This window comes from Poecilia reticulata, chromosome 6, assembly GCF_904066995.2.
Source record: "Poecilia reticulata chromosome 6, P_reticulata-male-v2, whole genome shotgun sequence".
In the NCBI taxonomy this organism is placed as follows: domain Eukaryota; kingdom Metazoa; phylum Chordata; class Actinopteri; order Cyprinodontiformes; family Poeciliidae; genus Poecilia; species Poecilia reticulata.
The window spans coordinates 13,066,254-13,094,249 of record NC_088835.1 but is presented as its reverse complement, the minus strand read 5'-3'; the positions used below and the strand labels follow the sequence as shown (position 1 = coordinate 13,094,249).

At 39.7% G+C, this 27,996-nt stretch overlaps 4 protein-coding genes across 14 annotated transcripts in view; 2 read left to right on the top strand and 2 right to left on the bottom strand.

Moving 5' to 3' along the window:
* Positions 1-8,588, top strand: part of ndrg4 (NDRG family member 4) — a 50,124-nt gene extending 41,536 nt beyond the window's left edge. For 9 of the 11 annotated variants that reach the window (XM_017305229.2, XM_008411759.3, XM_008411762.3 and 6 more), the window contains 6 exons: positions 172-223; positions 2,133-2,180; positions 2,445-2,480; positions 2,594-2,645; positions 2,787-2,825; positions 4,460-8,588. In XM_017305229.2, the coding sequence (XP_017160718.2) occupies positions 172-223; positions 2,133-2,180; positions 2,445-2,480; positions 2,594-2,645; positions 2,787-2,825; positions 4,460-4,614 (382 nt within the window). In that variant the 3' untranslated portion in view covers positions 4,615-8,588. The remainder of the gene's footprint in view (positions 1-171; positions 224-2,132; positions 2,181-2,444; positions 2,481-2,593; positions 2,646-2,786; positions 2,826-4,459) is intronic. The other 2 variants (XM_081607961.1, XM_081607966.1) reach the window with 1 other exon arrangement.
* A 280-nt stretch (positions 8,589-8,868) lies between these two features.
* Positions 8,869-12,124, bottom strand: LOC103466282 (olfactomedin-4-like). The gene is made up of 7 exons (XM_008411763.3): positions 11,717-12,124; positions 11,509-11,631; positions 11,203-11,421; positions 10,878-11,034; positions 10,448-10,675; positions 10,058-10,226; positions 8,869-9,732 (listed from the first exon to the last, which is right to left on the bottom strand). The coding sequence occupies exons 1-7, from the start codon at positions 11,768-11,770 to the stop codon at positions 9,291-9,293; spliced, it is 1,392 nt and encodes a 463-aa protein (XP_008409985.2). The 5' UTR covers positions 11,771-12,124; the 3' UTR covers positions 8,869-9,290.
* A 953-nt stretch (positions 12,125-13,077) lies between these two features.
* Positions 13,078-17,303, top strand: LOC103466283 (olfactomedin-like). The gene is made up of 5 exons (XM_008411765.3): positions 13,078-14,555; positions 14,671-14,829; positions 15,485-15,697; positions 15,779-15,911; positions 16,130-17,303. Exons 1-5 carry the CDS (start codon positions 14,520-14,522, stop codon positions 16,975-16,977), a joined length of 1,389 nt encoding a protein of 462 aa, XP_008409987.1. The 5' UTR covers positions 13,078-14,519; the 3' UTR covers positions 16,978-17,303.
* An 842-nt stretch (positions 17,304-18,145) lies between these two features.
* Positions 18,146-26,846, bottom strand: LOC103466360 (olfactomedin-4-like). The gene is made up of 7 exons (XM_081607958.1): positions 26,187-26,846; positions 25,992-26,114; positions 25,699-25,917; positions 24,189-24,342; positions 22,281-22,505; positions 19,767-19,935; positions 18,146-19,649 (listed from the first exon to the last, which is right to left on the bottom strand). The coding sequence occupies exons 1-7, from the start codon at positions 26,238-26,240 to the stop codon at positions 19,193-19,195; spliced, it is 1,401 nt and encodes a 466-aa protein (XP_081464084.1). The 5' UTR covers positions 26,241-26,846; the 3' UTR covers positions 18,146-19,192.
* Positions 26,847-27,996: the final 1,150 nt, after the last annotated feature.

The window sequence follows — 27,996 nt, the reverse complement described above, 5'->3', positions numbered from 1 at the left end:
GTTATAGTTGTTTTGAATTGATTCATAGTGATTATAACATCACTTTCAATATAGAAAAAGAGGAGTTTTGTTTCTTTGTTCAAAAACGTTGCAAAGTCTTTGAGAGTAAAGTGTTCAGTAAAACCAAGAGAATTTGAAAGACCATCCTAAATGGTTACGGGTTTTCTGCAGGTGCCCAGTGATGCTGGTTGTGGGAGACAACGCTCCTGCTGAAGAGGGAGTGGTGAGTCCGACATCATAATCCATGTTTAGGTAGAACAACACAGCCAGCTAATAGTAACACGATGAGACGTTATACAATCTGGGACAAAAGAAAATGTGACTAGACAAGAATTTACTCAAATATTTGACAAAAATGAAAATCTATTCTTTTCAAACAAACTGTTTTCTGAACAATTTCATCCGTGAAGGTTTGACTTGTCCATATGTTGTGCAATAAGAAAGCTTTCATAAAAAGATTCAGCACTAAACTGTGTTCAGTGTAGCACTTTAGACTAAATTAGAAAGTAAGTTAGCCTAATTTAGTATTTGAACTGAAGGCAATAAAATGCAAATCAAAAAACTGTGAAACAGCCCTTTAGTTCAGCACTGACAAGATGTCAGCTAAACTGCTGTTGGTGACAATTTAGTCGGTTTTTCTGAATAGTTACCCAAAAGTTTGCAAATGTTATAACACATATCATCAGATATCAAAAACCTGTATTGTACTCCATATTTCATTTTCTTCTTTATAAAAATGAAATAAATAAAAAGAAGAAGATTTGCATAAAGTATCCAGTTGAATGAATCTCCTCAGACATGGTCAAAATGACCCCACAGAATCCCTCTGAGGGCCGAGAACGGCCCACAGGCCACACTTTGGACACCCCCGAACTAGACGTTTCAAAAGTCTAATACAGGAGATCAGTGTTTTGTAAAAATTCAGTTCTTCTGTCAGCAGCCTTCCTTATTTAGCAGAGCCTGTCAACGTGAGTCAGAGTAAATAAGCAATAATCTAACTCGAGCTCCAGGCAGCAGACCTGCCTGCCCTCCCTGCTCCGTCCTGCTCCGTTCAGTGTTTTGTTCTCCGTTCAGTGTTTTGTTCTTGGCTCGTTAATTCAGTCAGCTGCTGTTTGTTCTCATTCAGGTAAACAGAAACAGGTCAGCCAGCAGAAACCCGGTCCTCTTACTCCACAACCCCGCTGCCCCTGCAGGAATGCTGTCCATCTGTGTGTCTTTATGAGGATGATGCATGCCTGCAATACTATAGGTGTGCAGATATGCGTGTGTGCGTGCATGTGCGTGTGTGTGTGTGTGTATTCTCAAAGGGACAGATGGCCTGGCTGTGTCTCTGGGGTTCCCTTGTTTGAAGTGGCCCAGATATGCATGCCCTTCTGCACCAGTTAATCTGCAGCATGCCCAGATTCTCCTCTCTCCGACGGAGATGCAGCAGAGAGGGATGTTGTTATGAAACATCCCACAGAAAGGAAAGTAGAACGGAGATGAAGATGCGGAGTGTGAGGAGGAGGAGGGATGTAAACAGAAGTTGGCTCTAACAGACGCAGGTCGAGTTTAATATTCAACGTTTTCTCGTTGACGAGGCAGGAGCTGCTGAAGTGGTCTACTTACATTGAGATATGAATGAATAAGTTTTCTATGCTTGACATTTTCACCCGTTTTCTATTCCTGTCCTGTGGCCTGACCTGCATTTTTATCAATTAGCATCCGCGGTTGAATGCAGCAGAGTGAAAAGAGCTGCCATGTGCGTGATGTTCACTTTGTGCGTTTGTGTCTGGGCGGCGTTGCATTATGTGAATTAGTGCACATCTGTCTAGTTTATGTGTGTGAACAGTTCAGCCGAGCCTCCGCCAGCCAGACTGAGTCATCTCTGCAGCAGCGCGCTGCACCATCTGGGTTACAGACACGCAGTCCACTGGAACATGTGTTGCTAATTCTGAGCAAGGTTTATGGATTTTAGAGTTGTACGTAATGAAAATGAAAAATAAAATGCAAGAAAAATAAAACCCAGTCGATCTCTCTGAATATTTTTAAAAAATATCTCCTCTACTGGAGCTTCTATAAAAATGCTAACACTAAGTAAAACTGATGTATGACCAAACAATGCAATGTTTTATCTAATTTTGTCTTCCAAGGTTGAGTGCAACTCCAAGCTGGATCCAACCAACACCACCTTCCTGAAGGTAACTTTTCGTCTTTGTTGTACTTAATTTGGTTTTATTAACATAAAGGACAAAATCTTAAGGCAGAACGAAGCTTATCAACCGTTCGGCTTCAAGTCGAGCCAAATGAATGAAGTACTTTGTCATCTGCGTAAAGGCACATTTTAACTGCAAAAAGAATAAAAAACAAGATGAGGTCTAAAATACTGCCTGTGCTAATCTGATGCAAACAACGTCTGAAATGTTTAAATCTTAGCGCTGATGTTTGATTTCTTCTTGTGGCAGATGGCTGACTCTGGTGGACTGCCACAGCTCACACAGGTAACATCACAAACACAAAACTTCCTGCCAAAAAAACAAACAAACATCCAGGCAAAGACTGACGGCAGCATTTACAGTGTGACTGAATTAAAATCCAATGAACTTTCTTCCAGCCGGGGAAGCTGACTGAAGCCTTCAAGTATTTCCTGCAGGGAATGGGCTACAGTGAGTATCCAGAACTTGTACTAAGATTAGCAAAAGCAACATGAAGAAATATTTATAGTGTACATATGAAGAAAATGTTTTGATGCAGAGGGAGATGAATTGTTAATCTTGCCCTCTGTCTTCCTTGCCCCGTTCTTTCAGTCGCTAATGTGAAGGATCGGAGGTTAAGTGGAGGGCCAGGTACTTCCTCCTTCCCATTCAGCTCTGACCTCTTACTTGCTGCCCTTTTCAATGGCATTTTCAAATTTATTTCCATTTTGTTTTTGGTTCATCTCTTGGGTTATGAATATTATAATATTTTTTGGGCTGTGATTATCTGTTTCACTTTTTTTATTACTTTCTTTTTTTAATCAGACCAAATTTTTCCTTCGGTGGAAAAATACACTGTCCTCACTCCCTGTTCCCCCATTTCCTACTCCATTGCATCCCCGATTATGCTCTTTGCATGGCGTTATGCTAGCTTTGAGCAAAAGCATTCAAATTAAAGTCACAACAAACAAATGAATGTCTTCAAATGAAAATTAAAGCATATGCAAAAATGGGTGCCACTGGGAGTCGAGACGTCCAAGTGGATATTTTTGCATATGTGCTGAAAACCAGATGTTTTCATACACTGTATGAAAAGATACGTAGCCTTCTTTTCAATAATTTCACAAGAAAATTGACTACAGTTTTCCCTCTCTCTGGAAAATAATACCAAGACGATGTCCTGTGTGTAAATGCCGGGAGAACGAGAGAGCATTCATGGAGATTTTATTTTACTTTCTTCAAATTCAGTAGTTTACATATCTTTCTCTAAAATGTGGCACAACTGCCTCCAAGCAACATGACTTTGGTCAAAACTTTTGGGTGTTCTTTCACAAGCTGCTTTTGACCCTTTCCTCTTGAGGAAACAGGTGTAACTGAGTCAGCATTGTAGTCTGTCTTGCTTTCTTGCACCATTTCAGCTCAGCTGAAACTCGTTCTTTGGGAGATCAGGGCTTCGTAACGGCCTGATTACACACAGCATGGATTTTTAGCATTTGCAGGCGGCTGTGGTCCCTAATGCCGTCGACTACCGGGGCTTCTCGTTGTTTTCTGTGCACTATTTAAAAATAAATTGTGTTTAGTGTCCACACATGACTGGTGAAGACTTCAGATTTAACAAAGGCAATGCGTTGTACACTGCAGCTCGTTTTTTGCATGCCCGTTATTACTGTGTTTTGCATGTGGTGGAAACCAAAACAGTGGGACAATTTTTATTTACGTCTTTAGCAAGATTTGTCCAAATACTGGTTAAGATGTGTGGTGAAACACTTTGACTATAAACAAATCGTAAATTGACAAATCAATCAATCAGTTATCACTTTAGCATTACTGTCCTCACAGTAATGCTAAAGGTGACCTTTTCAGTACAGTAAAGGTCATCTGTACTGACCTTTTCGTACAGATGAAACAAATCATTTCAGAAAGTGACGTGGCCATGGGATTTACTTAATAAAATAGATGAACTGAATACATGTAGCTCCTCTGATTATTCCCAATGATGTTTGTGTATCGTAACCTGAGAATAATATGCATGGTGCCAACAATGTGTCTCTCTGTCGACACATTAGCAGCTTTTTTTTACCAGCCCAATTTTTTTTAATGGCTGCTTTACAAACCAGTCAGCTGAAAAAGAGGAATAATCTTCAGTTATTCGCATTAGCATGTCCTCCCTACATCTCCCTGACATTACTTCATTACGTTGTTTTTGTTTTTTGTTATTTTTTGCAGGGGGGGGAGCTCTTTCCAAAAAATCTAACTGCTTCTTCTTCTCCTCTTCCTCCTCTCAGTGCCCTCTGCCAGCATGACCCGCCTGGCCCGCTCCAGGACAGCCTCCCTGACCAGCGCCGGCTCCGTGGAGGGGTCCCGCTCCCGCGCCTGCACCAACTCCGACAGCGGCGAGGGTGTTGGCGCGGTCTCCCAGACCATGGAGGTGTCCTGCTGAGGAGCCACAGAGAAAAGGGAGGAAGAGGGGTAGTGGCGGGTGGAGAGGGGAGAAGAGGATCAAAAATAAGGCTTGATGATGAGTGTCAGCTGGTGGCTTTCTCTCTCTCACTGTCTTCATCTTTGTCTGCCATCTTCTTCCCCTTGTCACTGTAAAATACCATCTGTACTGCTTCTAACACATCCGGCAGACCTTTGACTATCCACCCCAAACCCTTTTTACCCCACACTTAAAGATTTATCTGCTGGTTTTGCTCTCGAAGTGTCATTCTTGTGTTTGCTAAGTGTTCCTCATTTAATTTGCCTGCACCCCTCTAATCTCCTTCCTCCCCCCCCGAGAAAAGACACGCACACACGCACCTACACAAACAAGTTGAAACAACTGGTTACCCACACACCGATATGTAATTTCAAAGCTCCTGTTTGTTTCGAAGGTAAAAAAAATAAATAAATGAGAAGGAAAGCAGAACTTTTTGGGGGTGCCACAAAGGTAAATAAATGAAAACAGATAAATGCATGTGGATTTTGGAAAGTAGTTCATGTTATTTGTGAGAAACTGGCAGTATCTCTCTCTGCAGCGTTTATGAGGAAGCTGATCTCCTGCCATAACAGGGCCAGTGAGAACAAAAAAAAAAAAGGTGCGTCCAGAGTCGGGCAGGTTTCATCACGTGGTCTTACCGTAGCATGATGTGTTAGACATGATGTGTTAGTTTATTTTAGAGCCTAGTTGGATCAGAGCGCACTGAAGCAAAGCTGCACTTGGTCTGAGTTCATTTTTAAGATACGACAATTGGATGTTGCCGTCTTCCCCAGCCTGGCGCTGTAGATTTACTTTTCCACTGAAAATAAGGTGGAGGCAACTTCTCCCACCTCAGAGCCTGGAAATTAAACTCCCATCAGTTTAAATAGATGCAGGGAGCTGAAGCGTTTGGAGTAAGGGTGATTTTTTTTTTATGCAAGATGACAATCTGGAGCTGCGTGGTTTCAAATGAGGCATGCTGTTTCTGAAGGATGCGCATTTTTTAAGTTACAGGACAAGTAAAAAACATTATGATCATTTCTAGGATGGTGGCAGTTCTGTGTTGCATGTTTATCTCTGCACTATGGTGACGGTTGAAACTACATTTTCTTATATAACATTTTTATGCATGGAAAATGTTTTTACTGTTTAAGCTGTTTGTTTAGAGTTAAACTCGTCTGTAAAAGTTCATAGATTTTATTTTAGATTAGTGGTCATACTGACCCAAAACAGGATAATATGATGATGTTTCATAGTCTGTATTATTTGTTCATCCTAGGATGAAATACCTCAGATTTGAGAAAGTTTTGCTGTTTAAAATAATATTGTTAGTTCTTTAAAATGAGTAGAATATTTTTATATTCTCTATATGACTGTAGGAAATAGTTTTCAGATCTTTCAAACTACTTTTCTGTCTTTTTGAGAGGAAAGTTGCATCAGTCAGTCAACCAGAGATTAGATCTATCTTGGTAGACGATGATTTGTTAAAAAAAAAAAATATATTATTTCCGTTTGTTTTGATAAAAGCATCAAAACTGAAAAATTCACATCATTTTTGTTCTATAAATACATCAGCCAAAGCACATTGGCCTACTTTGACGCACTTTTTTTAATGTAACCAGTTTCATGAAAATCACAGAGACTAGGAGCAAGTGGTTTAATGCATAGATGTAGGATAAGCTTTTTTGTTTGTTTGGTTGTTTGTTAGATTTAAAACTACTACCTCTATCAAAAAGCTGGACCACATTTCTTCTCTTTTGTGTTTTATAATTGTTAGAATGGAAGAAAATAAGCAAGAGCCTGCTTCTCTACTCTCTTAGTGAAATCAAATCTCCTTCTTTCTTGCATTTGTCAGGCCGGGCTGGTGAACATGACTGCTTTAGCTGAAACGTTCTGTATTAGTGGGATTTACTGAGTGCAGCTTTAAGGTGTGTGTAGGTCACTTCACGTTAAAGACAATCCACAACAAAATGATAGCTTAGAAATGTGAAACACATATTTGCATGTGAATGTAAATCTTAGGGCATTCCTGTGTGAGTAGTACGTGAAAATAGCAGCGTTTTTGTTAGGCTGATTAGATGGATGTTTAGAATCATAGATGCGACACCCATCGTGGATCTGAGGCTCTTCTGCATCGACGCGGTCCTGGCAGTAGTCGGCTGTTTGCGGTCTCCAACGTGACAATCCCGCTCTGACCAGACGCCCAACCAGAACAGGTGTGGGGAGTCAAGGCACCCGAGAATTTCCCTTACAGCGCCCAGCCCTGTTGCATGGATATACCAAAGCTACACCCTCACACTTTCCACCTTTCGACACACAAACGCACATTTTTCGCCCATTTACTGAAAGGAGAGCTGTGTGGGCTGGGTTTTGTGATGAGACTGTGCCAAAGAAAAACACAAAATGTACACAAACTCATCGCTCCATGGTCAGTGAGTGATTTGATGTTTAGCCATAATCTCACTAGCTTAGCGCTTTTAGTCGTGCAACAAGAGTAGTTTGTGACTAAGGCACGTGCTGTCCTCTGTGAACTCTGGCCATCTTTACTGAGGCTAAACATGGTGCTCCCTGGGTTTTTATTTAGCTGCATTAACGTCCAGTATTCACGTACCCTCACTTCACTTGTGACTGATTTCTGTTTTTCTTTTTTAAATGAAACAAAGCATTTCCGTCCCCTTTAGGAAGGGGCGTTGATTCCAAATACTGAGGTGTGCGTTCCCTTGAGGCGGCCTGCCAGAGGCGGGGCTTTTTTGGCGCCATTTGGGCTCCAAGCTCGGAATGTAGGGCAACCCCCAGCCATCTTAAAAATAAAAAAATATCCCCCTTCCCTAAAAAAAAAAATCACAAGGTGCCCCGGCTCTCACAGGCAAGCCCAGCCGCACCCTAAAGGGCTATCAGCTGAAGTCACTTTTCAAGAGTGTTGTAGTAACTGTTCTGGAGCACCAGGGGGCGATAGGGAGCGTGCAGAGAGTGGTGGCTAAAGCAGAACGGAGAGAGATGCTGCCCTGGAAAATGTTAAAGTTGAATGAATGTTAAAGGAAAAGAATGTGAATCTGTTGACGCATGAGAGATTAACTGTTGTCGATATATTAAAAAAAATGTTACATAAGCTGAAAGCGGATTACGAGATCTGATCAAAACACCCTGCCAGTGAATTTTTCAAACAGTCGAGACTGCATGTAGCGGAGTTCGTGTTCGGTCATCTTTCAATGTTTCTTCTCTTTACTAAAAGCTATTTTCTGCCTTCTTACACTCTGGTTTCCTCCCACACAACTTCGACCCACACTGCCTGGGGGGCTCCTGAATGTATCTTGTCCCTTTTTTGAAGTGCTGTACGGTATTGTCATCCTACACCTCGATCTCACCACAGTTTGCACTTCTTCTCTGTGCCCCCACATCTCTTAACATTTAACCCTGAACATGGAAACAGCAGATCCTTCCTTCGCCTTCTTCTTTAAACAGAAAAGTCCACGGCTCCCTGTCAGCTACTCACTGGATCGGTTTGTTTAGACCTCCTCGCTCGTGTAGATACTTTTTATTTCTAGAGCAAATTACCATCACCAAACACTAACACTACTGTAACGTGAGAAAACACATTTCTGTTTCTCTCCCCTGCATTTTTTTATAGTTAACTGTAGGGTGTAACCTCATCTTGGTATAATGATCTTGATAAACGTGTTACTACTACTCTTATGCTTCTACTTACTGCCATTATTATTGATTTGTATGAAGCAATAAGGTCTTTTTTTTCTTGTTTGTTTCATATTGTGGGAGTCTTCCCTGTTAGCTTGTTTCTATTCACAACAGTAGAAAGACTCTTACCTGCTTCGTTGTCATTCAGATGTGTAATGTAAAATTTAAATATAATATATACTATATAAATACAAACTTAGCTGTCTCTGTCCATGTACTGGTCAAGTAACAAGAAATAAAGACTACGTGTCAGAATTTCAGAAGTTGTCCGTCACATTTTTTTTTCTTCATTTGTTTTTAGATAAAGCTTGAAAAAAACTGCAACTACCAGCAGCTGTGAAGCTCACTCACACCCAACAGCGCCACCTAGGAAACGTCTAACCCAGATCCATTTACAGTATTGATCCTTTATGCATCTTCTGAGGATTCTACCAAATATTTTATTAGATTTCATTGGGATTTTATGTGATAGATCAGGACAAAGTTGGGCAAAACTCAAGATTAAAGAAGATGGAAGATGGTTTTCAAAAACATAAAAATGTAAAAAGTTGCTGTAGATTTTTATGCAGACCCTTTCAACCTGATATGTCTTTTTTTTTTAGTAGGATTTCAGCAGTGAACATTATTTGGACACTTTGTCAACCTGCATCAATTGACTACACAAATCATCACGAGGACAGGAAACGGTCCTGGCATCCCAGGTCTAGCTACAAGTCTAATGATATAAAGTGTGATAACTTTGACTAAATGTCATTTACCCTCTCGGATAATTGATGGCTGAGATTACAGGCTATGACAAGAAACGTTCTGTTTTCATTTCAAATAAATCAGATATTAAGGTGATAACATTAGTTGATAAAACTGGAAAGCAGAAGGAAGGTCACTTATAAAAAGAAAACCTAAAGAAGATGAATTTTCAGATTAGCGCAGTGCTTTCTGGCACTTATTCAGCATTACTGCTGCTTTTACCACATTTGAAACAAAACCTTGTAAGAGAGCATTTGGGCGTCACTGTACACATGCAACATCTGGTCTACTGGACTGTAGTTTAAGGACAGAATGTCAGAAGACACCTTATTTATGAAGATGCCAACTTTGAAACTCTCCTTCCCTGTCGTCGTGTCAAGAGAATAAAAGATCTCCTCTGTGTTTTTGCTGACAAAACGTGTTGCGTAGAGGACGCCACAGGCCATGAACGTGTTGGTCACGCTTCGCTTGTAGACTGAAGTCCGCCAGGTTCTGCTGAGCTTCGGCGGCTCACCCTCCTCCACCTTCGATAGAACCAGGTTCCCGTGGTCCTGGGTGGTGGTGTAGACCACCCAGACGCCCGACTCGTCCGTGGCCAGGTCCAGGTCCGTGAACGGGTAGCACTCTTCAAGGTGGCAGAAATTGCCCTTTGAGTTATACCTAGTAAACAAGTAGAGGTGATTGCAGAGCAGCGTTTTAGTTTTGGACAGTTTTTTTGTCCTTTACAATAACGGAATACAAGTTGAAAACACTTATAAATCATGATGAAAAATATTTCAGAGTATGCCTGTTAAAAGGTCAGAGTTTGATCAGGTGCAGATGGACGCGCGATTTTTCTTCAATTTTTCTCTGTCAACATTGATATTGACAGATTTTCACAGTCGCCATGAGTTTCATTAGAAGCTCCTAGCATTGTTCGCAGCATGCTGTAATTTTCTGACTTTTATTCTTACATTCACAACTTCAATAAGAGTTAAGCACCGACCTGGTTCCTTTGGGTAAATCCAAGGTGGTCACACCTTTGGAGGTGAGGTCGAATCGACAAACTGCGTCTTTGTTGTAGCAGTTGTAGTACAAGGCCCCTGCATACAGAACCACATTCGGCCCCTGGATGGTGTTGGTGGTCGGGTTAGACGGATGGATCTGAACATTTCCTGAGGACAAAGAAGACGTAAAGCACTCACTTTGAATTCACATCACAAAAGGCGATTTAAAAAATGACCTTCTATGTGACATTTTCTGTAATCGGTCAACCTACACATGAAATACTCAAGCAATCAGTTCTCTTCTGAAGATAATCAAAGACAAATTGATTTTTATTTTTTATTTTTAGAAACACAGATGTAATCAAGCATGTGGGGGCTCAGGCTCTTACCTGGAACACTGATCCCGACAATGAGAGAGCTCAGGCTGGAGTAGAGACGGACGTAATGGGCATATATGTTGCTGGACGTCAACATCACCCTCCAATGCCAGCTCTCCTTCCCCGGCTCTGGTTTGGGATCCCGACCCCAGGCTCCGTACTTGTACGAACCGGGATACTCTCCAGCTGTGTGGACCCTTGGTCCGGTGATGTTGACGAGACGACCATGAGGACAGGCGCCTAGGAGAATGTGAAATCAAAACATCCAGGAAGATATCAAGCATATGTCGGGATAGTTGTATTTTCACAGTTTCAACAATTCTCAATTTTCCATCAGCAAGAAACTTCATTTAAATGACCTGTTTATGATCCAAACAACCATTTTCTGTGGTTCTGTTGAGCTTATGAGATGGGCTGTTGCATTCAGAGTTTTAGGACTTACCACCAATTGGCTGAGTGGGTTGGATGGTGGGGAAAACTCCATTGTTTCTGCACTGGTCCAGGTCTCTCTTCAGTCGCTGGTTGGCTTGTTGTCGTTTCACCACCTGCATGGTGTCAAATTTTTCCAGCTCCTCCATCTCTTCCTGTACATTCTCCAACTAAAAAAACAAAACAAAACAAAAAAACAATGAATGTTAATTATTCAGGATTTGGACTCGATTATGCTATGTTAATATATTTAAATCTGTCCAAATGTGGCGACACTGATGAGAGACGTGTCATTTAAAGACAAATCACTAAAAGTACTGAATTTGTTATGAATTTACCTGCTGAGCTACATTTTCACTGAGGCGGTCGCTTTCTGCGGTGGTTCTGTTGAGCTTATCAATCATCTGCTGGATCTCCACGAGCTCGTTCTCGATGATGTGCAGACTCAGAACTCCAAACAGCTCTCCATCATCCTCCTTTTCCAGCATCGCCACGTCCTGCTCCAGCTGGGGCAGGCGCCGACTCAGGCCCAGCAGCAGGCTGTCCAAGGCGGCGCTCTGTCGGAGCAGTAAGTAATCAAGCAGTGCATGGATGTAGACACGCAGCAAGTTCAAGTCCATCTGAAAACGAGGAGCCTGGCCTACCTTCTGCGGAGTGACAATGTTTGTGCAGCCTAAGGCGGCATCCTGTGCTGCTTTCAGCTTGTCGTAGGGAAATTGTTTCTCTGAACTTATCAGCTCACACAGACAGTCATCTGACGGCGCTTTCTGAAATAACGACCCATTACAAACAGAGAGACAGATGAGCTAATAATTGATACCTAGAAATAAATACCGTTAATAACCTGCTTACCTGCTGGGTGACAGCGAACAGGGCCCACAATGGAAGGACGACGAGCAGCTTCATGATGCATCAGAGAGCAAATCAAACTGTCTGTGAAAGCAGCCTCGCTGCAGCACCAGCTACTTTTTCATGAACACTCCCACATGTTCCTGCATGTGAGTCGGTGGATTTGCATGCTTTGCTGGGTTTCACTTCCTCTCTGCGGATGCGATTGCGGCAAAGTGGGATTTCTTTGTTTGACCTGTTGATGAAACGCACAACAGAGATGGGTACAATATGCAAGGTCATTTGTTCTGGGTGGATGCATTTTACAAAAAGAAGAGTTGTTCTTTTTGCTGTTCAAGTTGTTCTGGTAATGCATTGCCTAATCAGTTAGTGTGGGAAAACTTTCATGCTTGGGAAAAACTTGTTGCTTGTTGCTCAAGAGCACATTTTCTAATGTGCACTTAGAAAATGCACAACGATGCAAAATTATCTGAAGTTACATTTTATTTTACTTTGCTTGAAATTAGAACATTTGTCTTCCTTTTTTCTAAAATGTATTATTATTTCTCTACTTTTTGTTTCCCCGTAGCACCTTTCAAGTTGGTACAATAAACAATAAAGTTGCTAATGGCCTTCAGTATGTTGACCAATATATAGAATGACTCATTGAACTGTTTTCAATAAATAAATATCATTAAAAATATGTCCACGCTACAACCAAACAGTCGTTATTACTTATTATTAGATGTATTATTTTTGTGTTTAACGCTGACACAAAGTACCTCATAAGTGGAAGATATTGCAAGGCATTTGTCGATGGATATTTAAAATTTTAGTTACTGATGTATCATTGCTGTGAACCAAAGAAAAATATATATTAATATCTATAAAACCTCAGGGATTTTGTTTTTAAATGGAAAAGAAATCATTAAGAATGATATTCTTGACATGTTCATTTACAGGGCAACTTTTCTTTTACAGGGCAACGTTTCAGCTGAAATGTTATAAAAAGTCAAACAATAAATTGTTATTGTTTGACTTTTTAGGGAAATTTAGGGAAATTTAGGGAAATGGAAATGGGAGAGTCCTTAGGTGACAATATTTGTTGTGAAACTCCATAGTTTTAGTTGTTTTGCAGTTTCATATGCATGTGAAATCTGTCAGGGTTTTGCAGAGTCATTTCCATTCAGGTTTTTCACATCACATCAATTTATGAAAGCTAAATGTCTCAAAGTGTAACTCCAGAATAAAATCAAAATGTGATGCAAAAAAATATTGGGTCTTAATGTGAAACAGCAGAAAAAAATCAAAATTTAAAAGCTCATCTGATTGAACATCATCTGCACCAAAACATGTTATTCATAAAAAATACATTTGTTGTTGGAGCCAGCTGTCCCTCATTGATGAAAGAAGTGATTATTTTGTATTTTTGTGAAGTAAAACTGTCACATGTATTAGCGTGATGGAAATAATACCTTTTGCATGAAAGAAACAGGAAATGAGTGACCCCTGAGTCAACCACAGCTGTTGTAAAACTAGCTACAATTTCGTTTTCTGGGGAACGTCTCATATCCCCAATGTCTCTTAAATTGAAATAAATAAAGCCATGGGTTTATACAGTGCATTGTTTGGTGGCATACACAATTATTAAACATTTTAAAATTTAAAGTGTGATTTGAAAAATTTCACAGTTTACACAGAAGAGCTTCCTCGTTAGCAAGGGTGGTTCTGCTTTCTCTCTCTGCTCTAAAATACCAGTTCACACATTTGTTTTCACTTGCAATTGTTGTGAACATATTTGCACATACTCTTACTTTTAGGGGTTCAGAAAGGATGCTGAAGTAATAATAAGTAAGTCTTACATGATAAAAGAAAGCCTGATGTTGTTACTGTATTAAGTTGTTTGTTGTTGGCAGTTTGTAGAAAAGGACACAATCAATATTAAACTATTTGCTCTTGGAGTCAAACTATGTCCATTATATTTTTCATTACACTTTGCTTTTTTGTTGGTGTTATCATTACTTGTATTTTTAAACAATCTATAAAGGATGGCAGTTTTCAGGTAAATAATTGACAAATGACATTATGTTGTCTCTAGCTTTAATCATTCTATTGATTATGAACTGCTGGAAAAGATGATTTTGTCATCTGCACAGAAGAACAATATCACCTTTTAGCAAGCAATGGATTATAACACTCGATTTAGAAAAATTATCTAATACTGCAGTACAAATAAAATGTGTTTTGTTCAAACTTGTCAACTTTTAGATCTCTCTGCTTCAGCACACCTGGCTCCAATATTAGCCCATTAGCAGCTTGCTGTAACTGCATGCTAACGAGACATTTAATTCAAGTCTGTAAGTCAAGGAACAAATCTAAAAGTTGCAGCACCCTTAGGTCTCCAATATCAGTTTGAGACTGCCGGTATAAGAGATTTGTTTAAAATCTGTTTGTTTGAAATGATATCAAAATGTAATAAGTTGCACAAATGGATGGACGTCATCATTCTATTCAGCTCAGTGATGCTGGTTCAATGACATGTTGCTGAGTTGAGAGGGAGGAAGTGATTTTGTTTTTCAGGGTGAAACAGTGTGTTCCAAAAACATGAAACAAAACCTCTTGCATTACAAAAGGGGAATGGGCGACTCCTGAGTCAACCATATTTGTTGTGAAACTTTACAGTTTCCCATCTTTTGTGGGGTTTCATGTGGATGTGAAAGCTTTCTGTGGTGACAGATTTGTGACTCACCAGAGGGTTTGGTCGTAGTATTTCAGCGAAGGGAGAGAAAAGGGGAGATATTTGGCATTAAGGTCTCCTGCTGTGAAGATGCTGCCATTTCTCCTTCTTCTGTTAACATCCCTAGTAAGTTTTAAATATATTCTTAATGTTTATTTTTGTTAATGCATCTTTTTACCAGTGTTCTGTTTACTGCATTGTTTTTGTGTGTGTGTGTGTGTGTGTGTGTGTGTAACTGCAGAAAGGTGGAGATGCCCAACGTGTGATCGGCCAGAGTAAAGATGGCTCCTGCCACTGTGAGGTGAACTCCACCATGTGGTCCTTCCCGGTGCTAAAGTACGAAGGTGTGCTGCTGCAGGTTAAAACCTGTGAGGGATCTCTGAGCAGTCTGCAGGAGCAGGTACAAAGTAAAACTGCTGGAAAGCTGGTATTTTACATTAAATTATTTGGATTTCATGAAAATATGTCATGTTTATTGCTTAAATACATGTCAATTAATAATTACACTTTTATGGTTTATACATTAAGCAGTAAAGGTTTATTAACTGAGATAGCTATATGACATGAGGTTGATAGATTGAAAACAATTTACTGCACTTATTTTGTATTTTTACTTCTTCAATAAGCAGTAAAAAGTGCAAATATTAGGGAAATGTTCATGATGACAGATTGACATAGAATATACTGAATAAAAATTTAAAAAAAAATACAGAATGTAACATTTATTTCTGTGCCAATTAGTCCACAACTCAACAATAATGCCAAACCTTTGCATTTGCATTAGTCCTTTCATTAGTCTTTCTGTTTGGGGTTTTATTCTCCCTTCCCTCCACCCCCCATGTAGGTATAATGTAGCTAAATAAAGTTTAAATATGAATATCCTCTTTGACTATTTAAATCACTTGGATTATTTTTAAGGAAATGGGTGATTATTTTTCAGTTGAACATATGTAGCTTCACACAAAATGATCAGTCTCTGATGTTAACATCTATGAATAAAATCTTGTCTATATATGTATATAACCCATTGAGTTTCTATTTCTGTTTCTTCTCAGGTGTTGCGCTCCACCATTCGTCTTCCTCAGATTCAGGCACAAGTTGAAAATGTGACAGCCCGACTCCAGCCCTTTCAGTACCTTCGCCACCAGGGCCTGTACACCGTGCTGTCTCTGCGCCTGCTGGGTCAAGAACTCAGCCAGCTAGAGATCGACCTCAGTGCAGTCCACGCCCAGCTGAACAACACGCAGACACACAAACTTTCCACAGAGGTACAGCAAAGTGCAGAAAAAAAAAAGGATTCTCATAAATGTTTACTGTTCTGAGGGGAGGTGTGTTTGTTTGTTTGCTAGGTGGGTAAATTGCGGAAAGATGTAGAAAAGATGCAAATCTCGGACACTATTAATCTAAAGACTGTGAAAGAAAATTTTCGCTACCTGAAGAACAGAGTGGAGTCCTGCAAGACAATTCCCAAAGACTTTAAAGGTAAGGTGTTGTATTAATCAATTACGACATGTTCAGTGCAAACAGGAGGTACACCATCCACCATTTTTAATTCTGGCCTACCTCACTTCATTTTTTGAACGAAGTCATTAAGTGTTGATGACAAACACTTACCTAGTGTTTCATACCACTCCTATATGAAACACCTGTGAAATATTGAAAGCGTAATCTGTACTCAAGACACTTTTTCCCCGTTTCAGGCCAGCACAGGTACTGCATGAAGGGTCTAATTACCAACATCAGTGAACCTGTCACAACCAAAATCAGTCCCTATGGTAAGAACTACATCTCTGGATCATGGGGCAAACAGGCGCAGATGGACACAGAGGGAGAGAAGGACAGCTACTGGGTTCAAACTCTGCTCAACAGCCACATTTATGGTAACACCCTCCGTGTTTACCAAACCTACGAAGACTTCATGGCATCTGTCAACCATAAGGACTACACCATTGCCCCGTCCTACACTCATGCTGATGCAGTCGAGGGTCCAAGCGGTGTCCTGTACGGTGAAGCTCTGTACTATCACTGCTTCGGCTCTGCCGACGTCTGCCGCTACGACCTGAAGACCAACTCTGTCAAGAGGGCGACCCTTCCAGGTACTGGTGTTGGGATCAAAAACAAGTTTCCATATTGTTACTATGACTGCCGCTCGCATAGCGATGTGGATGTGGAGGCCGATGAAACCGGGCTGTGGGTGATCTACACCACTCTCGGCAACCACGGTAATCTGGTAGTAAGCAGGTTAGTGTGGGATGGCGAAGCTCAGGTTCTCAACGTGACACAGACCTGGGAGACGAGGCTTTTTAAGAAGGCGGTAAGCAACGCTTTCATGGTGTGTGGTGTGATGTACGCCACTCGTTATGTGAATGATTACAGAGAGGAAGTATTCTACGCCTTCGACACGGCTACTGGGAAAGAGGACAACTCTCTGGCTCTGCCGCTGGAGAAAATCGCTAAAGGCGTGGCTAGTCTGAGCTACAACCCCATCCAACGGCAGATCTACATGTACAATGATGGGTATCTTCTGGCCTATCAAACACACTTTTGATTCCATGAAATAATTTTATTTTTGAGCTAAATTGATTCAACACAACACAAATATTACTCAAAAACGATGCTGAATGAGCAAAAGTGTTGGCTAAACAACAACAATGGTTGTTAGCCAATCAAAGATGTTAGCCAAAGTGTTGACTTATCAATGGTGGCAATGCCATTTCAAAAATGTTGTTGTATAATTAATGATGGTCCATCTGTAATGTGTAATGTTTGTTAATCCTGCAATACTATCTGAATAAAGATGTTGGTTATCTAGCAAATTTTACCAAACAATATTGTCAGAGTTTATCTAAATAAATGATAAATCTCTTGTTTCAATGTTTTTTTTAATCTCTTTTGTTATGTCCCCTCTTCAAAAAAAAGTTTAATATTCAATGAAGTGTCCCTTTCCATTTTTTTTAGAAGAATGTTAATATCTCTGATAACCTTCATCCTGGCTGGTTTGGTCCAAAGTCTCTAAAAACGTTGCCATGGTAACCTGGAGGGTCAGTGGCAGCTGCTCTTATCCCTCCCTCCTTCATCCTCAAATATTATAATTTGACACATATTATAATTTACATGCAATTTAAATTGCATTTAAATTGTAATTTAAATTGCATGTAAATTATAATCATATTTTTTGTAGATTTATTTTATTTGTGTATGTGTTTAGGGTATCACATGCCAAACTGTCTGAAGTCTATTATTTGCATTTTTTCTGGTAGTTTTTCTACAAGGTAGCCTGTAGATGGCGCAATTGTCCAAAGATTTTACATATTCATTCACTCAAAATTATCACTGTGATTTGCTATCTTGTGAGATTGTACTTAATAAGTTTTTGTTCTGTTTGTAGGACAAGCTGTTAATATGTTTTTTGGTATTTATTCACATTTCAATCAAAATTAATTACTGAGCAATTCTTAGTAATTAATAGAAAAACTTAAATTCACATTACAGCACTGAAATGAATGTTTTTACTGTTGACAAGCTTTTTGTGTGTTTTTCTGATCATCTTTTGAAATAAGTTCTAAAAACATCACCATAATCTCACTTTTTGCAAAAGAAAAAAGAACAAGTGAAGAACAAGATCATTTTTACCTGGTTGGAAGATTTCAGAACATATACGTAACATCATGTCTGAATGGAATAATGCAGGATATATCCATGTTTTTAATCTTGAATAAACTTGATTAACAATATCTTTTTATTTCATTAAAGAATTGTGAAATCAGTAGCATCATACATTTTAGATTTCACCAAATTGTTTTGAATCATATCACATTTACTCTCTTGAATCTTGTTTACAACAAAATACATTTTAAAGTTTTATTCTTACCATCAATCATACTTGTTTTTTTTTCACATATCCATCATATATACTGTCATAACATGACAATTTTACACGTTTTATAAAAGTTACCTACTCCATCTTTAAGGAGGTACAAAATTTAGTATGGAAAATTAGTCATAACGTTTTTGAATGATCACTAAACAAACAGCTAGAAAATCTAATTTATCACTGGAGCAGAAAAACAACTTGAGAAATTTCACACAATATAAACACCACTCCCCACATACACCATTAAAGAGAGTTATGATTAAAGAGAGTTAAAATGATGTGATTCTTTAGATTTGTAAATAGAAAATACCATACTCTCATAGCCAAACTGTATTTTTCTCTTCATTTTTAGCCATAATTGTGATTATTGCAAATTTTCTTAACCCTGAAACTCAGCCCGTCTTTCTTTGGTTTCCACTGTATGTATTACTGCATATCTAGGTATATTTGGTGATTAAACTACTAAAATAAGCAGTTAAAATAATTTTAAAGTTAGGTTTTGGTTCCTAATCACCGCTACTATAAGGCGTCTACTGTACTAATAGGAAGTAATAGGAGACATTATGGCTTCCTGTTGTTTCAAAAATTCTCTTATAAACTTAATAAAAGGATTTCCCATATTCATCACAATCCAGTGTGCATTTGAGCAAGCTGAGTAAGTTTATTTTTTAACTGGAGTTGATTATCTAACTAACCAAAGGTGAATGTGCCTTTTTACAATCAACTTCTACTTCAACGACAGCGTGGCTGCAACAGTAACACTAAAGCCATGCAGAAACGTTTTGAGAATATGATGTCTTTCATAGGAATCTTGTTGCATCTGACTAAATAAGACAAAGGACAATGTTAATATAACACCATGACAATACTATCATGTCAAATGTCACTCCTATGAAAAATAACGATCAGAGTACCCAAACAAAGCCTTGTAGGAGACCATTTTAGCATTACTGTACATGTACAGCATCTTGTCCACTGGGTTGTAGTTCAAGGAGAAAATGTTAGGGGACACCTTGTTTATGGAGATGCTAACTTTGAAGTTCTCCATCCCCGTCGTGGTGTCAAAGGAATAAAACACCTCTTCCACATTTGCGTCGACGTAACGTGTTGCGTAGAGGATGCCGCAGGCCATGAAGGTGTTGGTCACACTTCGCTTGTAGACTGAAGTGTACCATGTTTTACCGAGCGTCGGCGGCTCAGTTTCCTCCACCTTGGTCAGAACCAGATTGCCTAATGCCTCGGTGGTGGTGTAGACGACCCAAACGCCTGACTCATCAGTGGCCAGGTCCAGGTCAGTGAAGGCGTAGCAGTCTTCAAGGTGGCAGAAATTACTCTTCGAGTTATACCTAGCAGACCCGAGACAGGCATAATACTAACAATGTAATAAAACAAAAGAACACTAAGACTGTAGTGATGACTCAAACAGAACCAGCACATCAAATGTTCTTGCAACATGATCTAACCTGGTTCCTTTTGGTAGTTGTACGCTGGTCACACTTTTGCTGGTGAGGTTGAATCGACAAACAGCATCTCGGTTGTAACAGTTGTAGTACAAGGCACTTCCATACAAAACATTATTGGGACCCTGAATGGTGTTGGTGGTCGGGTTAGCGGAAGCGATCTGAATGTTGCCTGGTAGAAAACATGCACAATCAGGTAAACATTAGAATACTCATACTGGTGTGATTATAATACCTGGACCTCAGTTTGTCAGGAACGAAGAAGCTTACATGTTTACAGCAATCATATATAGAATATTCTTCTATTGTCACAATGTAAAGGATTACTTATTTGTTCTTTGCTCACACCTACTTATAAATTACAATGGAGACAGAGGAACAGATTCAGTGCTTAACCAAGGACCTACTTTATGTGAGTGAGTGTGTCACCTGGAGATGCACAATTGTTCATGCCAAGAAGGTTGAAAGACCAGCAACCCACAGCACCCAAGAGCAGCAAAGGAAGGATAAATTTGAATCAGAAAGGCAACCACACCACACAAAAGGTTGCTCTATCAGCAAAGCAAAGGAGCAGCAGCTTCCAGGCCAAAGAGTCACAGCCTGAAATGTAGGGCCCCTCCTGACCTATCCACACCACCATCTCGCAGAGAGGCAGGTCAAAGCCAGTCTCTCTGGTGGCCCCAAGTTCCGACAAACCCCCAGCAGCAAAGGCACCCAGCACTAAGCAGGGGAGACCCTCTCTACCCCAGAACCTCCAACACACCGAGGTGGTACTGGTCCACCACAGCAGCTGTAAAACGGAAGGACCAGGGCAGAGAAGGACACTGGGTGAGCTAGGCCCTGAGAGACCAAAGAGAATGGACATCTGACAGAGCTCTGCGAAGCTATTGCTGCCTATGGCCGGGATATATCCCCGGGAGCCATAGGCATCCTGATGGGTGCCCACCACTCCGGGCATGGTCCAAGCTCTCACACAAGCAGCAAAGGGGACTCCCTACCTTGTTCCCTCTTGTCCCAGCTGTGCCCAAAACCAATACAGCACCTGCTGAGACGTGGGACCTTTCATAGATCAAAGATGTTAAGAGGAGAGTCCCCACAGAGTGGCCTCCTCCAAGACGAGGGCAGTAAGCCAAGCCAATTCAGTGGCCCAGGACCCCAACACCCTGCCCCCATCCCAGTGCCCCCAGGCCCAGCCAGCCACCCCACTGGAAGCGCCTCTGCCCTTTCAGCTACTAAGTCTCGCACCTACCAATAAAACTTCCTGGAACCATACCGGAAGCAGAATGTTCTTCTTCTGCACTGGTGAGTTCCAGATCAACAAACAAATCATCTGATTGGCTGAGCCAAGATCCAGAAGAGAGTTCTTCATCCTGCTGTAAGTATCCCACGTAGTGATCTAAACCATGTGAATGAAACAAGCAAGATGAAAATTTGATTTTCTTGTTTTTCTGCCTGATGATAAAGCTCAGTTTTTGTTTACAGAATATTGGAAAGATTCCCTACTTTCTTATGAATATTCTTAATGGCATTCAGGAATTTTGCTATTTTGTAATCAATCTAAGTAACCCTTACTGTTATACATTATTTCATCTTCTTAAGTATGACTCCATGCCCTTTTATAATGCTTAAAACACCAATGTGTTATTTTTGAAATATAATTTTTTATCCAGTGATTCCTGGTGAGCTGGGAATCTGTTAGAAACCATTTATTTCAAATTCCCTTTAAAGGTAGGCTTGTTCACCTGGGGGATTAAAACACAACCTGGTTCATCTTCATGGGTGTAAAAGCCTCTTGTACACAAAGAACCAGCTATGAAATTCACAATGAAGAAATGGTCTGAGGAGACTAAAGACACTCTAAAGGACAGTTCCAGGTCCATCATGTGGGAAGACCTCGGTGTTGGCAACACTGTGCCCTTCATGAAGGTCCAATGTTTTGCAGCTCTGGCATCAATCCAGGCTCTTGACGTGCTGTGCAGATCAACTCTATGGCATCATGGGAGAGATGTTCAAAATGAGCCTGAAGATGGGGAAAGTATTGCAGCTGTGGAAGTCCTCCTGCATGGTACCTGTGCCGAAGATCTCTCACCTAAAGGACCTCAGAAGCTACAGATTGGTAGCATTTCCTTCTCATCTGATGTAGACCCTCTGCAAGTTGGTCCTCAGTCATCTTTACTCCCTTGGGAAATCTTCATAAGACCCATTGCAATTTACTTACAAGCCTGACATCAGAGTGGTTGATCCCATCTTCTATTTCCTTCTCTGAGCTCCGATCCACATTGAGAAATGTGGAAGCACACTTTTAAGGAGAGGGGAACTAAGGGTTGGGATGTAAAGGGTATTTTTAAACACGTACTGATACCTTGGAACCAGTAGAAACTCATAAATAGTAATCGAACAACTAACTGTACTTTACTTAAGTGTGGAAGTTAAAACGAAGCACTGGATGCGCATATTTTGAAGAATTATTGAGTCACTTTTTTTTTTTTTTGCTTTTTTGTAGGCGAACATCCTCACCTGGAGTGCTCACCCCAATGATGAGTGCACTAAGACTGGAGTAGAAACGGATATAGTTAGCGTACTGGCTGGAAGTCAGCGGTACCATCCAGTACCAATTCTCCTTCCTCATTTCTGGTTTGGGATCGCGACCCCAAGCCCCGTATGCATAATTGCCAGAAAACTCTCCTTGTGTGATCACACCAGGCCCAGTGATGTTCCGAAGTGGACCATGTTGACAAGTACCTAAATGAAAAAAGAAAAAAGAAAAAAAAAAAAAAAAAACAGGCTAATGAACTACAACTACTACGGAAGCGCATTGCTATCACGCAGAAAAACTTTTTTTCGATAGCTATCATGTTATAACGTGATAGTTATCTTGTTAAAACGTGATACGTATCTTGTTAAAACGTGATACGTATCTTGTATAAACGTGATAGTTATCTTGTTAAAACGTGATACGTATCTTGTTAAAACGTGATACGTATCTTGTATAAACGTGATAGTTATCTTGTTAAAACGTGATAGTTATCTTGTTAAAACGTGATACGTATCTTGTATAAGCGTGATAATTTTACGTCCAGGAAGTGGCGATATTATGCTAGGCTATTACAGTGGCTAAGAGGAATTGGTCAGGTTTCCCTTCATGTTCGGTCTACACAGATACGGATGCTGCTTTGCACTGTGGGTAAAACCATTAATAGCATGCTACTCTGAGCAGGATCCTAAATAGAACGGGGCTGCACAGAAGGAAACGTCAATTCGGTCCTCTAGCTGTGGCGGCGTTCCTGACTGTCTGGAACATTTTCTGTTAAGATTTCTTTTTTTTAACAGTACACTTGCTGAACAATGGCAACGGCTGTTCGTAACCAAGCAACCGAAATCAACAGAAGGCTAGATAGTGACAAAAGACAAAACTAGATCCTGTTAAGCATTCTTAAGCATTATTGTTATTGTTAAGCATTCTTCAAAATAAAATACAAATACATCTGAGCCTCCGTTATAATCGCTCTTTAGCCATTTCCCGAATTAGAAGCTACAATCGGAAGCCAACTTCAGCTTCGATCCAGACAGTCAGGAACGCCGCCACAGCTAGAGGACCGAATTGACGTTTCCTTCTGTGCAGGCCCGTTCTATTTAGGATCCTGCTCAGAGTAGCATGCTATTAATGGTTTTAACCACAGTGCAAATCAGCATCCGTATCCATGTAGACCAAACATGAAGGGAAACCTGACCAATTCCTGTTAGCCACTGTAATAGCCTAGCATAATATCACCACTTCCTGGACGTAAAATGATCACGTTTATACAAGATACGTATCACGTTTTAACAAGATAACTATCACGTTTTAACAAGATACATAACACGTTTTAACAAGATACGTATCACGTTTTAACAAGATACGTATCACGTTTTAACAAGATACTATCACGTTTTAACAAGATACGTATCACGTTATAACAAGATACTATCACGTTTAAACAAGATACGTATCACGTTATAACAAGATACTATCACGTTTTAACAAGATAACTATCACGTTTTAACAAGATACATAACACGTTTTAACAAGATACGTATCACGTTTTAACAAGATACGTATCACGTTTTAACAAGATACGTATCACGTTATAACAAGATACTATCACGTTTTAACAAGATACGTATCACGTTATAACAAGATACTATCACGTTTTAACAAGATACGTATCACGTTATAACAAGATACTATCACGTTTTAACAAGATACGTATCACGTTATAACGTGATAGCGCTCAAAATTTTTTTTTTTCCCTGCATGATAGCTGTACTACAACTGCACAGGTGTAGTTTTTTTTTTTTTTTTGACCATTTTTCCTGGGAAAATGGTCGGTACATTAAAGTATTTGAGTTTAAGGTCATTGGGATCTTTATGTTTGAGGGAGTTACCATATGGTGGCTGGGTGGGTGCGACAGTGGCATTAACTCCAATCCTGCATGCTTCCAGGGCGCTCTTTAGCTGCTTGTTGACTTGTCGTCCCTTCACCACCTCCATGGTGTCAAATTTCTCCAGTTTTATCATTTCAGTTTTCAACTCCTCAAGCTGAGAAAGACAATGGAAACATATAGAGCAAGGTTAAGACTTTGACTTGTGAATTTACAGTAATATTTTTTAAAAAGTGTTGAAAAGTCATGGAACCACAGACAGACTTTTAATATTGATTTAATTTGAGTGATGTTTTATTTAAATGGAAATGAAAGAAATGAAACATGTCTAGTTTATTTGTATTGGTCAGAATATTTACTCTATACACAAACCGTCTTGCTGTTTACTCTATAGCCACTAGATGGCAGCAGCTTTGCACTGTCTTTCAAAAACAGTAATATCTACAGATTTTAATACATACGGATACAATAAATCGGCTTTAGGTCTCAGATTATGACTTTACAACTTTAAACAAGGAAGAAGCAATTTCTTTGTTATAAAGATTTATTTTCTCAGCCCACTGGATTTTTTTTTTTGCTTTTCATCACTATTTCTTTTTGGTAAATCATCAGTCATGTTTTTAACCGTTAGTTGACCCTAAATGTGAATTTTATTTTTAATGTTTCATTTTCAAGCTGATCAGAGAGCCTTTTAGTTAGAAGCTGATCCATGACTTCCTGTTTGATGTATGAGACGAGATAGAAACATATTTCTCTTTGTCTTCATTTGCTTAATATGCATGTAATTAATTTCATTTATGAATGTATTTCTTTTGATTTGTGTTGTTCTAAAACTTAAACTTAAACCAATTCTGATGAAGTTGAGACATTAAAGCATAAATAAAACCAGAATACCATTATTTCACATCCTTTTCAATCTATATTCAATTGAATACACAACAAAGACAAGATATTCAATAATGTTCAAATAGAAAACTTTATTGTGGTTTTACAAATGTTCACTCATTTGGAATTTTATGTCCCAAAAAAATTGGGACAGGGGCAACAAAAGACTGCAAAAGTTGAGAAATGCTCAAAAAACACTTGTCTGGCACATTCCACAGGCAAACAAAGTAAAACCACTTGAAATGAGACGCAAAGCTTGACCCAAGTTATGTTGGCAGCACAAACAGCTGATGGCTAGGGAGCAAAAAATATCCAAACATCACTGTTGAGGATCTACATCTGGTGAGCAACTCACCGTTAGACAACATTTACATGTCAAATGGTTGGGAAATTATCTAAATTTAAAATATGTTTGGTCACTGAAGGTATGTCTGGTGTGAAGCAGCGGAAACATTTCTGAAAAAAGGGATTCACCTTAAACATGCAACACTGGTTTAAGGTGAGCGGTTAAACCAGAAGTTGATACCCAAATTAAAGCTTGGAGTTTTCTCAAATTTTCTCTAAGGCTATGCTATTTGATTCTACTAAAGATTGACAAAAAAAAATGAGCGTTAATGCGTGAATCTACCTGTCGAGCGGTGTCATCGGTGAGGACTTGGTGCTCCACAGTGGTGCTGTTGAGCTTCTCCATCAGCTGCCTGATCTCGACCATTTCGTTCTCTATGACGAACAGACTGAGAACGCCGTACAGCTCGCCGTCGTCCTCCTCCTCCAGGACGGACACGTCACTGTGCAGCTGGGTCAGGCGCTTCTCCAGTCCCAGCAGCAGACTCTCCAGCTCCAGAGCCTGCAGAGACGCACTCAATGATCACACAACACTCAACAAGACTGCCGACACACAGGTAGACACAGTGGGATTACCTTCTGTGGTGTGATGCGAGTGTTGCAGTCTGTCGCATTGCTTTCCGCTGTTTGGAGTTTGTCGTGAGGAAAAGCCTTTTCTGCTGGATTCAGCTCACATGTGCAGCTTTTACCTGGAGCCGCCTGAAGATTGAAGCATCAGGCTGCTGTTTTTTTGGATTCAAATGAAGAAAGTTGTCATTCGTTGTTTCTTACCTGCTGGGCTAGGGAGAACAGAGCCCACAGTGGAACAATTACAAAGAGTTTCATGGTTGATCAAAGAGCTTGATAAAACTGGAGTTTGTTCAAGGTCCTGTGTGCAGATGAGGTTTCTAAGCAGTGAACGCTCCCACTAATGTGTGCATGCAAATGGGGAAAAGAGGAAGTTTCTTTTCTTCATGTTTGTTGAATCTTATTCCTTTCCTCTTTGTGGCTAAGAAGGCATAAGGAAGGGGAACTTTTGATAGTACTTGTGTCTTGCACAAGTACTAACGCAGACTTATTTTTTACATTTGTCACATAGCAATTAAAAACAAAAATGTACTTAATGGGGATTTTTGGGAGTAGAGCAACACTGTGCCGCGTCAAACTATGCTGCACCCTTTACTCTGATACCCATAAATGATATCTGGTCAAAATAATTGCCTGTAGACTAATTAATAAACAGTGCTGTGTGTAATTTATTCCCTGCATAAAATCCAGCTGTTTTGTCAAAAACGGTACAGAGAAACGCCAGACCAACGAACACAGTGGAAAGGTCAGGGAGAAAGTGGCAGAGGAATTTCACTGGGTTGGGTTTTAAAACAAAGTCCCAGGCTTTGAAAATGTCGCTGTTTAATTCTTCGTCAGAACATTGCAAAGCTCTGGCCCAAATACAAACCTCCCATCCACACCATCCACCTATAGCTGCATTCACAGCTCAGGAAGGAAAATCAGTTTACAGGACAACATTTGTGGCAAGAAGATGGCCATATTTGAAAAAAAATTATTAAAAACCCTGTTTGCAGTTTTCCATAAGTTATGCAGGATCACATGTGAAATTAGATGCTCTGGACGTTACTCTGATTTTTATTTGGACTCTCTGTGGCATACACATAAAATCTGACACCTATGCCGCACATCAGATTTTTATTCTTAGGAGAAAAAAGAAAAGCATCCTTTTGTGCCTATGCTGACAGGATGCATAGACACAACTCCAAGGCAACATTAAGTTGAAGCTCACCTAAACATAAAGTGCAATTTACTCTAAAACCAAAACTGTAGCGATGCTTTAGAAAACATGACATGAGCACAAGCTCTTTGTTTCCCCAGAGGCGTTGACGGCAGCAGCAAATGGATACAGATCCAAATTTTGTCTGTATTTATCTACATGGTGCCAATGCACAAAATTCAACTTGGATCAAAACAGCTTGACATGCAGAATTCAGTTCAGATACGAACAATGTAATCAAAGTGTAATAAAAAAAAATCAGACTCAGGAACAAAACACAGAGTTTTCTTTCCATTTGAAAGAAATTATTTTTTTTTAAATAAAAACAGCAAAAAATACAAATTTACAATTTTTATTCAAATTAAGCCCAAAAAGTTTTGTTGCAATTTGCTCGTTGTGATTCCTTTAAGGACAAATCAGACTGCTACGTTGTAAACAAAAAAGGAATATGATGGTTATTCACCTAACATGCAAATAATATTTTGCATATTAAACACAGAGGTAAACTGTTTTAGAGATGTCATCTGGTTAAAATTTGGACTTTTACTTGTACACATTGTGAATAATTGCTGATATGGTCTGTTGTTGAGATGCAGTAACTGGAAGTTGCTAAAGAAAGTCACATGTGAATAAAAAGAATGACTAATAAATAATCTTTTGCTAATAATATTTGTGTTAATTTGGATTTAGGAACAGAAAGTGTCCATTCTGCATTGAAAGCAGGAAAAAGTAACCTCAATAAAAAACCCACGACCCTGGACTAGACTTTTAAATGTAATATTCATTTCTGTGGTTTGTGTTAGTCACATAAAAGAT

Excerpts from the sequence above, each read along its gene's own strand:
- LOC103466282 (XM_008411763.3), bottom strand. The coding sequence starts at position 11,770 with ATGAAGCTGCTCGTCGTCCTTCCATTGTGGGCCCTGTTCGCTGTCACC. Across the intron at positions 11,422-11,508 it reads ACATTGTCACTCCGCAGAAG|AGCGCCGCCTTGGACAGCCT; the intron begins GTAGGCCAGGCT and ends CTGCTCCGACAG. Across the intron at positions 10,227-10,447 it reads TGTCGGGATCAGTGTTCCAG|GAAATGTTCAGATCCATCCG; the intron begins GTAAGAGCCTGA and ends CTTTGTCCTCAG.
- LOC103466283 (XM_008411765.3), top strand. The coding sequence starts at position 14,520 with ATGCTGCCATTTCTCCTTCTTCTGTTAACATCCCTA. Across the intron at positions 15,698-15,778 it reads CACACAAACTTTCCACAGAG|GTGGGTAAATTGCGGAAAGA; the intron begins GTACAGCAAAGT and ends TTTGTTTGCTAG. Across the intron at positions 15,912-16,129 it reads AATTCCCAAAGACTTTAAAG|GCCAGCACAGGTACTGCATG; the intron begins GTAAGGTGTTGT and ends TCCCCGTTTCAG.
- LOC103466360 (XM_081607958.1), bottom strand. The coding sequence starts at position 26,240 with ATGAAACTCTTTGTAATTGTTCCACTGTGGGCTCTGTTCTCCCTAGCC. Across the intron at positions 26,115-26,186 it reads TGTTCTCCCTAGCCCAGCAG|GCGGCTCCAGGTAAAAGCTG; the intron begins GTAAGAAACAAC and ends TTCAATCTTCAG. Across the intron at positions 24,343-25,698 it reads CCGATGACACCGCTCGACAG|CTTGAGGAGTTGAAAACTGA; the intron begins GTAGATTCACGC and ends TGTCTTTCTCAG.